The sequence below is a fragment of the Rhea pennata genome, chromosome 1 (genome assembly GCF_028389875.1).
Source record: "Rhea pennata isolate bPtePen1 chromosome 1, bPtePen1.pri, whole genome shotgun sequence".
Taxonomy (NCBI): Eukaryota; Metazoa; Chordata; class Aves; order Rheiformes; family Rheidae; genus Rhea; species Rhea pennata.
In genome coordinates, this window is record NC_084663.1 from 117,162,278 (window position 1) to 117,174,425 (window position 12,148).

General features: G+C 39.4%; 1 protein-coding gene across 3 annotated transcripts in view; it reads right to left on the reverse strand.

Moving 5' to 3' along the window:
* Nucleotides 1-773: 773 nt before the first annotated feature.
* GART (phosphoribosylglycinamide formyltransferase, phosphoribosylglycinamide synthetase, phosphoribosylaminoimidazole synthetase) overlaps nt 774-12,148 on the reverse strand; it is a 40,799-nt gene continuing 29,424 nt past the window's right edge. For all 3 annotated transcript variants that reach the window (XM_062573448.1, XM_062573431.1, XM_062573440.1), the window contains exons 15-22: nt 10,467-10,715; nt 9,950-10,102; nt 8,667-8,870; nt 8,274-8,405; nt 7,508-7,638; nt 5,827-5,968; nt 2,907-3,022; nt 774-1,709 (exon numbers count right to left, since the gene is read on the reverse strand). In XM_062573448.1, the coding sequence (XP_062429432.1) occupies nt 1,527-1,709; nt 2,907-3,022; nt 5,827-5,968; nt 7,508-7,638; nt 8,274-8,405; nt 8,667-8,870; nt 9,950-10,102; nt 10,467-10,715 (1,310 nt within the window). In that variant the 3' untranslated portion in view covers nt 774-1,526. The remainder of the gene's footprint in view (nt 1,710-2,906; nt 3,023-5,826; nt 5,969-7,507; nt 7,639-8,273; nt 8,406-8,666; nt 8,871-9,949; nt 10,103-10,466; nt 10,716-12,148) is intronic.

The window sequence follows — 12,148 nt, forward strand, 5'->3', positions numbered from 1 at the left end:
CAATAATGTTTTACTTGTTAACTGCACATGTAGTGATTTTTGCCCTTGGCAGTGTTACTTCTTCCGATATGTGAGCTACATTATATGTGTATGTGTATGTATATATATATATATGTGTGTGTATATATATATATATATACACACACACACTTATATATGTATATATATATGATATATCAAGTATGATTTGTAAAAGGTGAGCTAGCATACTGAAGTCATGCAGACTGAACCCCTGTCAGAGCTGGACGCTTCTTGTCTCTTTTACATTCTCACCAAGACGGACGGGATTTCAAGCCTTGGAGGGGAGGCCCTTCTGTAGGAAGTTAAGTAAGTTTGTAAAGAGAAACACTGTGCTGAAGATTTAGCTTTTATTCTTTGCCCTTTATAAGCAAATGAAATTTGACCAAGTCATATATAACTCTATGTTCACATAAGCTTTATCCTCAGTGACAAATTATGACAGGAATATTCTGTCAGCAAGTTTCTTCATCACAGACCACCTGGCCACTGAAAGGATAAGGTCACCACACTCTCTGAATTACAACTAACTGAGCAGGACTGCATGTGTCTCTAACCTCATAAACTGATCTACAGTTGTGGCACTGCAGCTGAAGTTACATTCTGTTTCACAAACTTCTTCACCTTATACCCTTAGTGCAGGAATTCCAAGGAAATATTACTGTACATTTTTAAAGTTTTTAACTTTATTAGACTTTATTTCAAATCCAGTTTGAGGTTACTGCAATACAGAAATATACGTCCATCAGACAGTGTACAAATCAGCTTTCTCTTTATTAACTGGACTTCTAAAACATGTATGATCAGCTTCATTAACATGCTTCTGGTTTGTATGGGGCAACGTGATTATTTTAGTAAATGCATTAAAATGTTTTCGCAGCTATGCCAAAACATTAAAAGAAAAATGTTTTTTGACACAAGTTCAGTTGTGAAAAAAGATTAAATAATTGTTTCAGAATTATTACATTTCATGGGTTTCCAGGGGAAAATACTTTTCCCAGAATACAGGCACCTAACTTCCGCAGAGTTTGTGAAGAATGGCTCGTAAGAAAGCCTATGGCTGCCACCTCCATTTTACTAGTTCCCTTACCAACACTTCACAGCACGTGACAACAGCGTCCCCTGGTACAATTTGTATAGTCAATTTAGAGAGTAATACTGATGTTCCAAAGTTAATCTCAAGGATGCTTAGATCTCTCTGCAACCAGCTGAAGAGATTGTTTGTTAAAATGACTGAGAACTGAAATGTTGGCAAAGAAAGTGATTATAATTAGGAAGTTGCTAACGGAGCCATAGCTGAAAGCACTGAGCACGGTTCCCTGCCTGCTTCCCCCCACATGTAGCTTTTCTCTAGGTTTTAAGCATTTGAACAAGATCAGGACATGGTAAATTCTACATTTAAAACACTGTGAAGAGAACGCAGTGTGCGTGTTAGGTTGTGACCTCTGTTTCGATCAATTAATGCACGCCACTTGTCGCACCTGAAGACCCTCGCAGGGGTGCTGCTCCTACTTCCAGCAGATCTTGCCAGCTTCCCCCACCCGGACGGCCCCACTGGCCACAAGCTGCAGGGCAGCTGGGAAGGCTCGGTGCTCGGCCTCCTTCACCCTTTCTGACAGGGTCTCCACTGTGTCACCAATCTTCACTGGAACGGCCTCTTGGAAAATGATCGCTCCGGCATCAACTTCCTCCTGTAAAAGCAATAGCCAGAAAGTCTGCATGGTTGAAAAGAGGAGTGAGATGGGATACACGGCAGCTAATGTAATCCAGCTGCCTAAGGGATCTGTTTCCCCGTCCATTATTACATGGAATAGGAAGTTGGGTTAATGTGAAGAATGCAGAAAAGACACCGGGAGTCTCACTGGCCTGTGAAGAATTAATGGAAGTGTGAATTAGCAAGGAAAGGAGGAGTCAGGCAGAACGCCCGTGAGGCTAACATTTCTGCTGTAGAAAACAACAAAAGCTATGTTAACTGGGAATGTGTTGGGCTAAACTGGACAAAATGCTGACATTTCAATTCAGCACAGTGGATTAGCCAGCTTTGGCACAGAGCTGGGCTAGAGGACCCAGTAAATCTTTCTTTTCTATGCTAATGAGGCAGATCCCTGCTGTTTAGTTAGTGTTTCTCAATACATTGCCACACAGTGAAGAAACCCTCAGTCATATTATGGAGGAAGGAATGTAATTTTTCTATCTTGAATAATACAGTTTTCTTTTTCCAAGAGAAAGCAAAAGTCTTGGGAACAGATTTCAGAAGCAGTGTAAATGGGGGAAGAGGGGATAATCTCAAGAATGGAGTTGAGGATGGGAGCACTAGTTACTTAAATTCTGAGAAGTGAACAACATGGAAACAAAGTGCTCCCTAAACTGATAAAAATGCATTTTTTTTCCAAGCTGAGAGATCCCTGGCTTCTGTTTTCTCAGTTCTGACTTCTTATGTGAATTGTTAAGGCTTCCTCTGTTCCCACAAACATGAGATTAGTCCTTAATGAACGCTAAGCTGCTTGTGCCATTTCTAGTGCAACAAATACGGAAGAAAAGATGTATGACCCTAAGAAGTTGGTGTTGTGTAGTAATAAAGATTTTGGGGTTACCCAAGGACTTGCATAAACTAGTACTCCCTACAACTGGTGGAATGGCAGCAGTGGGATATTTTAGGGAAGAAGTTAACTGTGGTAAAACTTAAATGCCTGTCTAGACTATTCATTTGCAGATCTCTCTGCAAGGACAGCAAACTAGAGCACCATGTTGTCAAGGTGAACCTTATCATTTTGTAGACAAAGGAGAAAATATACGAAGCATGATAGCATAAGGTGTTCCAAACAAGCTTTGAGGTGAGCATTTTTAAGACTGGTTGACTCTGAAGAGAGAGGAAAAGAAATACTTACAGCTACAAAGTGTACAGTACAGCCAGTGACTCGGACTCCAGCTTGTAACACCAATTTGTGGGCATTTGCTCCCTTAAAAGAAGGCAGTAGAGATGGGTGGATATTCAGTATTTTCCCTAGAAAAGAATAAATAGGGTCACTGTCTTTTAGCACTCAGCCTTAGCAGTGTTCAAAGTATTCTAATCATCAGAGAATAAAATATATTTGTGATTTTTTTTAACAGAAGAAAGTAATCTTATGTGAAAGTCAGTTAATGTTACTGACAGATAACCAGACCAAAGCATGTCAGAATTTCTCACTGTTTCATTCAATTACAATTAATTGCATGGTTAAAGCATATTTATCCCATGACTAATTACATCTTTTTTAAAATGTAGTCCTTTTCCTCAGAATCTTTTCTTCTCTTTTTTTGATCAGAAGCACAACCTACTTTCTTACGAGACTCAAAACCCAGGAGCACTTTTTAGTGCAGTTTCAAATGATGTAACAGACTCCTGCAAGAAGGCAAAAATTCTTCCTTGACTTTTCCTCCACACCTGTTTTGGCTTAATAAAAGACAACAGCTGCTCATATAGGAGCCCTTCTCCAAAACACCTGCCTACCACTACTTCCTTCCATGTGAAAAGTTGGCTGGGAGATCCTGAAATTGATAATGTTACCTTTAATGCTCAGCCAGGTGGGACAGTTATAACCCTGAGAAGCCTGTAAAGAAAAGTTATCTGTAATTCCTAGCTAGCTTTAAAGTAGGAGAGAGTGGCTATCGATAACCTCAGGATCTCACCGTTATAGCAGTGCTATAGTTACACCACCAGGACGCTTTCTTCTTCTGGTATACTTCCCCTATCTGCTGCTGGTATGTCTGGGACAACTCAACCTGGAAATTCTGGACCAGACTGAAGTCAGTGAAGTAAAGGTGCTTAGCAGTGCTAGATCGTCGTTTAGTTTCAGTATAAACCCTTATGGGATTAAAAATAAATAAATAAAGTGACTATGGGTACTATTTATACCACAGTATGGTGCACCCACACTGTCTCTGTGTGCCTCCTGTTGGGGGAGGCTATATGTCATCAGGATTCACTGAACACCATTTAAATGCCAAGCAGTGAGGCTGAGCTGGTGTGTGCTGGCGGAGGCAGCAGTGTACTGAAATAGAGGCAGATGATTTTGTAATGTGAAATGAAGGGCAGGTCGGAGAGCACAGCGCGTAGCCTGTACTTCCACTGCAGTAACACAGGCAGACACCGACCTGCGCAGCTTAGAGAGGCAAATGTCTCAGCCGATCTTCAACAATCTCTCTACTGTGTTTTGGCCCAAAATACCTCTTTTAAAACATCAGCATATCCCTGCTTGCTGATTCAGTAAAACAAAAAAAAGTATTGAAGACAGTGAGGTAAAAATGACGCTCTGTATCTCTGTCTGCATTTCCCTAGTTCCTCATTACAGTACCATCAGAAACTAAAACATCCATTTGCCTTTAGTGCAATCTATCCTTTATATTAGGATTCAGAATTAACATTTCAGGGCCACAGAGCAAGAGAGAGAGTTTCACAACTAACTTTACTCTGGGATATTCTTGGTCAAAGCTAAGGTAGGTATCTGTTTTCAAATTTGATTTGGTGCTGAATATTTTTAAATGAACCAGTGCTGATAATGCTGCATTGGAAGAGAGTGCTCTCTCTTGCCCTCAGGCCATGTGTGTAACACAAGCCTGGCACTGTGTTGCATCAGAGCTGGACTCTCACACTGATTTTGTCCATAAATCAGAGGAAACCAAACTCATTCTTTATTTTGCACAAGATTTCTGCCATAGAGAAAATTCTCCTCCACCCTTTGCATAGATAGATACTCCACCCAAAAGACTGCTCACGTAGTAGGAGATTGCTCTCTCCTAACTACAGCTGTCTGCAACAAAAGCATTTACATTTCAGTCTTCTGGACTCCGTAATGAAACGAGCAAAATTCATCTGACTTGTTTTGGTTGACAGCTCTAGTGTAAAATGAATTGCCTCCTAGGAATGCCTGCTTTGCTCCACTGGTTATAAAGAAAGGTTAGAAAACTAGCTCAGGTGTAAAAGGTCTGTGACATACCCAGGGTAACACAAAAGTCACAGTGTGAACAATAAAGGCTGCCCGGAGAGCTGCAACGAATAGGCTGGCCAGCCTGTAATCGGTAAGAGCAAGAACGAGCATAAGTAACCATAACTGAACTCAAAGTAAAGCGAACAGTGAGAAGAACAGCTGCTTCTGTGCGATTCAAAACTCCCTAAACAAGGAGATAAGAAATTTAACAGTGATGGGGAGGAAAAGCAACCACTCAAATAGGCAGAGGTGTTACAGCCTCTAACAAAGAACTGGAAAAATCATACAGGGTGACCGGAATGGAGACCCTGTGGACACTTCAGACAAACCAGAGCTGAATTGCCGGTGAAATACGGCACCCCCAGCTTCACAGAGCTCCCAGGACATCTAACGAAAAGACTGGGGCGGTCTTGTTAACAGCAACTGCTTATCACTGCCTAGTTTTGCACTTTTACATGCAGCCAATGTAGTTCACCTGTTAGAGGAAGGATTTCTCAGTGGCTGGATGCTCACCTGCTCACTACCAGCATTTACTGCTCAGATAACAATTCACCCTGCATATTTGTAGAGGTCAGACGTTTTCAGAGCCCTACTTTACAATGTTTTCTAATAAATCAAAGATTACAAGAACTGCTTTTGCCCTTGGCTTTCCGATAAAGGAATGGGAAAAAATACTGTATTTTCTTTTCTCATCCCTTTCCTGGCAGCATGGGAAGAGTTTAGTTTCCTGCAAATCCAGAATTAATACAGTTCCTATTCTATATAATAGTCCTATTTTTTTTTCCTGAGAGTAAGTTATAATAATATTTTTTTATGCATGCACTAATATGGCTGAACTTACCATCCCATTTTTTGACAAAAGGACCAGACAGTATTCGCATAAATCCAGCAAGACAGATCAGTTCCACTGAGAATTCTTCAAGGACTTTGTCAACTGCATTGTCAAACTCAGTGCGGCTTTCATACAATTTATGGTCAATAACCTGTGATAATCCAAAAAAGGAAGAAATATGGATAGCAGTAAATTTAATCTCAAGGCCTTATGAAGACAATGAGATGGTACACTAGAGTAATAAGCAAGAAACAACTATATCTGCACATGTGGCTAGAATGGGGTGCACACACATAACAAACTGAGCAGTTCCTAAATGCATGCACTAACAGACAAACCTGCAGTTTTTATTCATATTAACACAGAAAAATTACCAGAATAAATTAAGAGTTTTATCTGACTGAGCCCAAGGTCCAAGCATTTGGACACAACTGAACAATCCACAAATACAAGAAGCTGTTAAGACAACATAAAGACTTAGAAGGATTTCACTCAATTTAAGGCCTCTGACTGTTTTAAATAGTTTGAACCTTGCTTAAATTTAAATTATAAAACAGCCCCATCTGTGCAAAGTCAATTTAAGCAACTTATATATTCCCCATCCAGCATACTTTCCTGATTTTAAACAGGAATAAGGTAGTGCTACTTACTTTAAACATGCATAGCCTTTAAATAAAAGTATTTGTTAATCTCTGCAAGGTTTACCATGTTGGCCTCACTCAAATACCACAAAGCAGTTTTAGAAAAATGGAGTCAGCAGAAAACATGACAGAAGGCACTGGAAATATAGCCTAGCTCAACACTGGGCTGAACTCTCCTAAGAGCTACTCTGCTACGGACTACTACAAGGCTTTTCACTACTTGGTGCCTCTGTTTCACCACTCACACTCCCTCTCAATCATTGAGATTGTCACCTCTCCAAGACTGGGATTTTTTTTCTCATTATACGTTCGTAGTTCACCAGCATTCCACAGATATGTTTAGCTGAGCTCTTTGTATGCTCCAGAAACAACAGGGAGAAGTGCTAACAGTCAGATACTGCTGCTATTTCAATTAATAACAAAGCTTGTATTGGGCCAAATCTTCCACATCATTTTTAGTTATCCGTGGAAAGCGAGTATAAAATGATCCTAAGTCAGAACAGTAGCATTTCATGTCTGCAATACAAATAGCTACACAGAGGACATAGCAACATCAGACTAGACCCAGTGACATTAAGGGAAACATCGTTTGCCATGAATGAATCCTGGAGAGATGAGTTTGAAGTGCAGTACCTGACCTCTGTATTTCATTCAAAAGATCTACTGTATATTTTTAGCATGTAATTTTAAATTTCAATTCAGATAAAGCATATCATTACTTTAGTACAAATGCACTATATTTAAATAAATGACAAATTTTAAACTAACTGTAAAAATTTTGCAGTTGGTTTAATATAATGACTGATCCTAAAACCATTACGATTCCAAGTAACATCTTTGAGGGGAAAAAAAAGGAAGTACTTACTTTGTTTTCATGTTAAGTAGCTTGCCCAAGGACACAAAGCTCATGGCAGACCAAAAAAGAAAACACCAGTAAGACCTCTTTTCAAATCATCTCTTACCCTAGTAACTCTTACAACGTCACAATACCTTACTGCTGTAATCGGAACTAATGAAGGCTAATTTTCTGGAAGGTGAGAAATACTTACCCTTGTAGGAATACCAGCTCTTTCAGCTTTCCTTAGCCCTTCCACACCAGCTTTGTTAGAAACAACAAGAACTATTTGTGCAAAACTGGTGGGCTTCTTTGTGCTATTTATGAGGGCTTCCAGGTTTGTACCTATAAGTGAAAAAATAAATCATGAATTCATTTCTGGAAAATAAATATAGTTAACAACCAGAAGAGGTTTTAAGTAAGAAGCAATGTAGGTGAGAACCAATCCAAAAAATGCTGTAACAACAATAATCCTTTTTCACTGATCTTTCTGAAAACTGTATTTGACACCTGGGGGCTCTGTGAGAGCTACAGGGCTTTTACAAGCAATTACATTTGTAAACTGTAATTTCTGGAATAGAAATTATGGTCTCTTTCTTACAAGAAAGACTGTTGGAAATTCTGAGAGTGACTATACAGCAAGAGGAAATTCTGGTCTTTTAGTAAGACAACTCTGCTGTCCCTATAATCCAACACAGTGGTTGCTTGAACCTCGAGACATGCAGAATACAGTAGTTAAAAAGAACATAGATGCAATTCATAGTCAGTTTACAGCACAAGGTAAAGATCATTCTGTTTCTGATTGAAATTAACCCAAGGGGAAAATCTATTCTGCCTGCTACTGAGCACTAAAAGCCTGTAGGAAGTTTATCAAAGTCTCTGTGGAGATTTGCAAGGATTTAAGAGATTTTGATTCTGAGTTGAAGCTCCATTTTCAATAGTCTATGTTGTACACTGTAGTAATGAATACAAACTCTCACCTGTTCCAGAGATAAGAACAGCAACCTTCACTTTGTTTGTTTGGATTTTGCCTTGAATATGGCTATGCACAGTCAGCGACCTATTTGCTTGCAAGGCTTGTAGCAGATTATGGACTTTAACATGGGCAGAGCCTGAATGCATAAAAGACAAAAAAAAAATCCTCCACATTTAAATAAAGGGAGAAAGAGAGAGGACAGAAAAGTACTCACGAAAAGACAGACTAGTGGCACTGCCTTACTTCTTGTTATTTACTTATCATCATGTGACATCTGACATATTCTATAAACTGAGACAGAAGTCTCCAGGACTGTCCTTTTAACATCCTATGCACAGAGCCATGGAGGTGCCAGTACTGGAGACTCACCAATTAAGGAAAATAAAATTCTAGTAACCTTTTTGTAGTGAGACAACTTTCCCAATTAGCCAGGCCGTCTCGTGTCTCTGTATGTCCTTGAGGATCTGCTGAGCCAGCTCCTTCTGCACCACCAAGACTGCACCAATCCCACAATTAAATGTCCGTGTCATCTCTTCCTCAGAGAGGTTCCCTTCTTTATGGAGCCAGCTAAAGATTTCAGGAATCTTCCAACTAAGAGCATCTGAGGAGAATTGAAAACACAAGTAAAGAGTGAAAATCACTATCTATGTACAAATACTAAAATTACCAGAGTGTCGAGAGAAAAGATCTGGATGTAAACACAGGCTGCAGGTTCAGTGAAACCTGCTTCCATGCATGAAAACAAGAGGTCTTTCCTTCCATACTAGATAAGACTTGGGAGTAGAAAGAAGTGCCACTCACAGAAGAAATTAATCATATTGCTCCACTGCAGTCCATTAAGGAGTAATCCAAAATGGGCTCTGAAGCTGTCTTTGGAAAATCTTTTTCCTGAAGCTGATAGCTCTGCTGTAGAGAAACTATTGTATAAAAAGCACAGCCTTAATTCTCATAATATAGAGCATTTCTTCCAATTTTAGCAAGGTAAGGATGACCTAAAGCAGCATGAGAAGTACTTTAGGATAAGCCACTGTAATGGAACTCCAAAGACAGTAACTTCTTTCTTGTAGTATTAGTCTCAATTTTATATACAAGTACCTACTATGGACTCCTGTCTAACTGACAGCTTGAAACACAATTTGACAGAAGTTCCTGTATTTTATTCTACAACCCAATGAACACCGTATAACCTATAGTACATCCCTTACCTTTCCACATTTACACTTCTTGAGAAATAATATTTTTAACCTACCTGATGAGGTTGTGGTGAAGATTAATTAAAGTATGCAAAATATCTTGATACCCTCATAACTTGTGAGGTATTAACCATATCTGAATGCCAATCAAAGACTTCATGAGAGTGATTTGAATAGCAATAATCTTGCAGGAGATTGCAAATAGTACTATTTTTCTTTGTTTTAGTTTTGAAAGTACTATACAGTTTCCTGACAAATCCAACCAAAATATCATCAGAGGAAGTGACTATAAAATGTTTTGACTAGATCTGTTTCAGGCACAAGGACAATTTCAATAATAATGAAGTAAAAAACAAACCGATTTATAGACAGGCAAGTCTAACTCTTACAGCGTTAAGTCAGTTAATATGGCATGATGTATACAGACTTCCATATCCACCCCCACTAATGTGTGGATGTTTGTACAGCATCCCTTTCTGTATCTCACCTAAAATGACACCAAATGACTCCGGCAGAACTCTGGGGATGTTTTCCAGCAAGCCCCCTCCAGTGATGTGGGCATAGGCTTTCACATGGCCCGAGCGAAGGACAGGCAACAGAGTCTTACTGTAGATCCTAGTTGGGGTTAGCAAGAGCTCTCCTGTAGATGAAAGAGGATGAAAAAAAAAAAAAAAAGACCAGTTACAACACAAAGAAATGTTAATCAATATTAAATCAAGGAAATCTCAAAATGCTAATTTACTGGATAAAAAATCGGCAAGCATTGTATTACAGAGAAAAAGACAACATTCTACCTCTTGTAGCATACAATTAGTCATTTATTCTCCTTAATTTCCTCCTGGCATATTTGATTCAAGGGAAAAGGGAAGATGAGAACATATTCAAGAATGGAATGACTTTTTAGTGCTTTAAAAGACTTTCAAAAACAAAAGAACAGACAAAACAATAGTGTGACATCCACCTGCTGAGAAGTTTGAGGGAAGAAACTGTATTAGAAGTGGTACCTAAAGTCTGATCACCAGAGATGCCAACTGGAGAAGAGAAATCTAATGATGACTTTTCAACAATCTTTCTTACGAGGCTAAATCCATTGCTGTGAACCCCGGAAGAAGCTATTCCGATAACCACGTCCCCATCAGCAATTCTGTCCAGCTGGGGCAGCATCTGCCCTCGCTCCACTGCGCCAACCGCAAAGCCAGCCAAGTCGTATTCTCCAGGAGGATACATGCCTGGCATTTCAGCAGTTTCTCCTCCTGTGAGAAACAAAAAAAAAAAGGGTAAGGAGATGTTGGAAAACCATTGGGGTTAATGTGCATGTGATTTTTCAAAGTTTCAGACTCGTAAGGAGTTAATGGACTGGATTTTTTTATTAGATATGCAAACACTAAAAATAATTAAAAACACACATCTGTCACATGTCCTTCAAGCGAACAGGCAATAGCAAATTGGGAAAGAACGTTTCCTCCCTCTCTGTGACAATCAGTATCAAATTACTGTGCATCCAAGTTTTACACATAGAATTTTTTGGAAGGACTTTGATATTGATTAAATATTATGGTTTCTGCCCTAGAAATATCTGAGCCTGAAGACTGCCCTGAAACTCTGTGCTCAGGAGGTAACCATGATTCATGCCTTTAAAATAAAAGCATTTAGGTAGTGCTTTATATTTTCAAATTTCTACCAAGCTTAATATTCTCCACAAGAAACCAACAATATAAAAGAAACTCATCCAAGGACATCAGAGAAATGAAATCATAGTCTCAGTTGTCTTCATAAAGATTTTGTATATACTACTATTCTGCCTGCTACTCAGGTCCATGACCTGGGCATCATTATTGCCTCAGGTCTCAACATCTAAGGTATATAGACTGTTTTGATAGATCACCTCTGAAATTAGAGGGCCTTTCCTACCCATCCATTCAGCTGAACCTGTTGTCTAGGCTACCATCTTATATCTTGATTATTACGACATCAACTTGTTTTGTCCTGAAAAACATGTTTTGTCCTGCTGACTTCCTTCAGAATGTAGTTTGAAATGATCATTTTCCTAGTTTGCGCAGGAATCTGTAACATTGCTCAGACAGCATTATCTCTCTCTGTGCACCCAGCACTGGCTCCATTCCTCTATCTTAGCAGGTATAAGCTGATGGTCTTCACTTTTAAGACCTCTGGTCTACCTCTCATGTCTCAGTCTGCAGAGGGGAACTTGCTGTGTTTGGCAAGTGAAATTAGTATTTATTGCTCGCTCTGAAGTTTTTCAGACAGATATCTTCACAGTTTCCCTTTATACTCATGAGGAACCCTCCCCTGACATCCTCAAAGCCACATCATTATTCTTCAAATTCCCCACTGGTCATGGTGCCTACAAGAAACAACTTGACAATGAATAAATTGCCATTATGTTATGACCCTCTGCCTAACACGCTGACTTAGATAGTTCTGCCTTGTTTTTCCTCCCCTTCCCACGTTCCCCTCCCCTTCCCACTTTCCCCTTTCCCTTTCCACTCACCAGGCTTCACTCAATACAGAACTAATCTATTTCAAAAAATGGATCCTTGGAGAGGCTGAAAATTTACCTGAGTAATCTTGGAAGCTGCTTTTGTGCTCAGGGCTAGAGTGAAGATCAATTCTTTGGAACCTTTTCCAGGTTTCTACGTTACACCGCTATAACCAATTTTAAAATCAA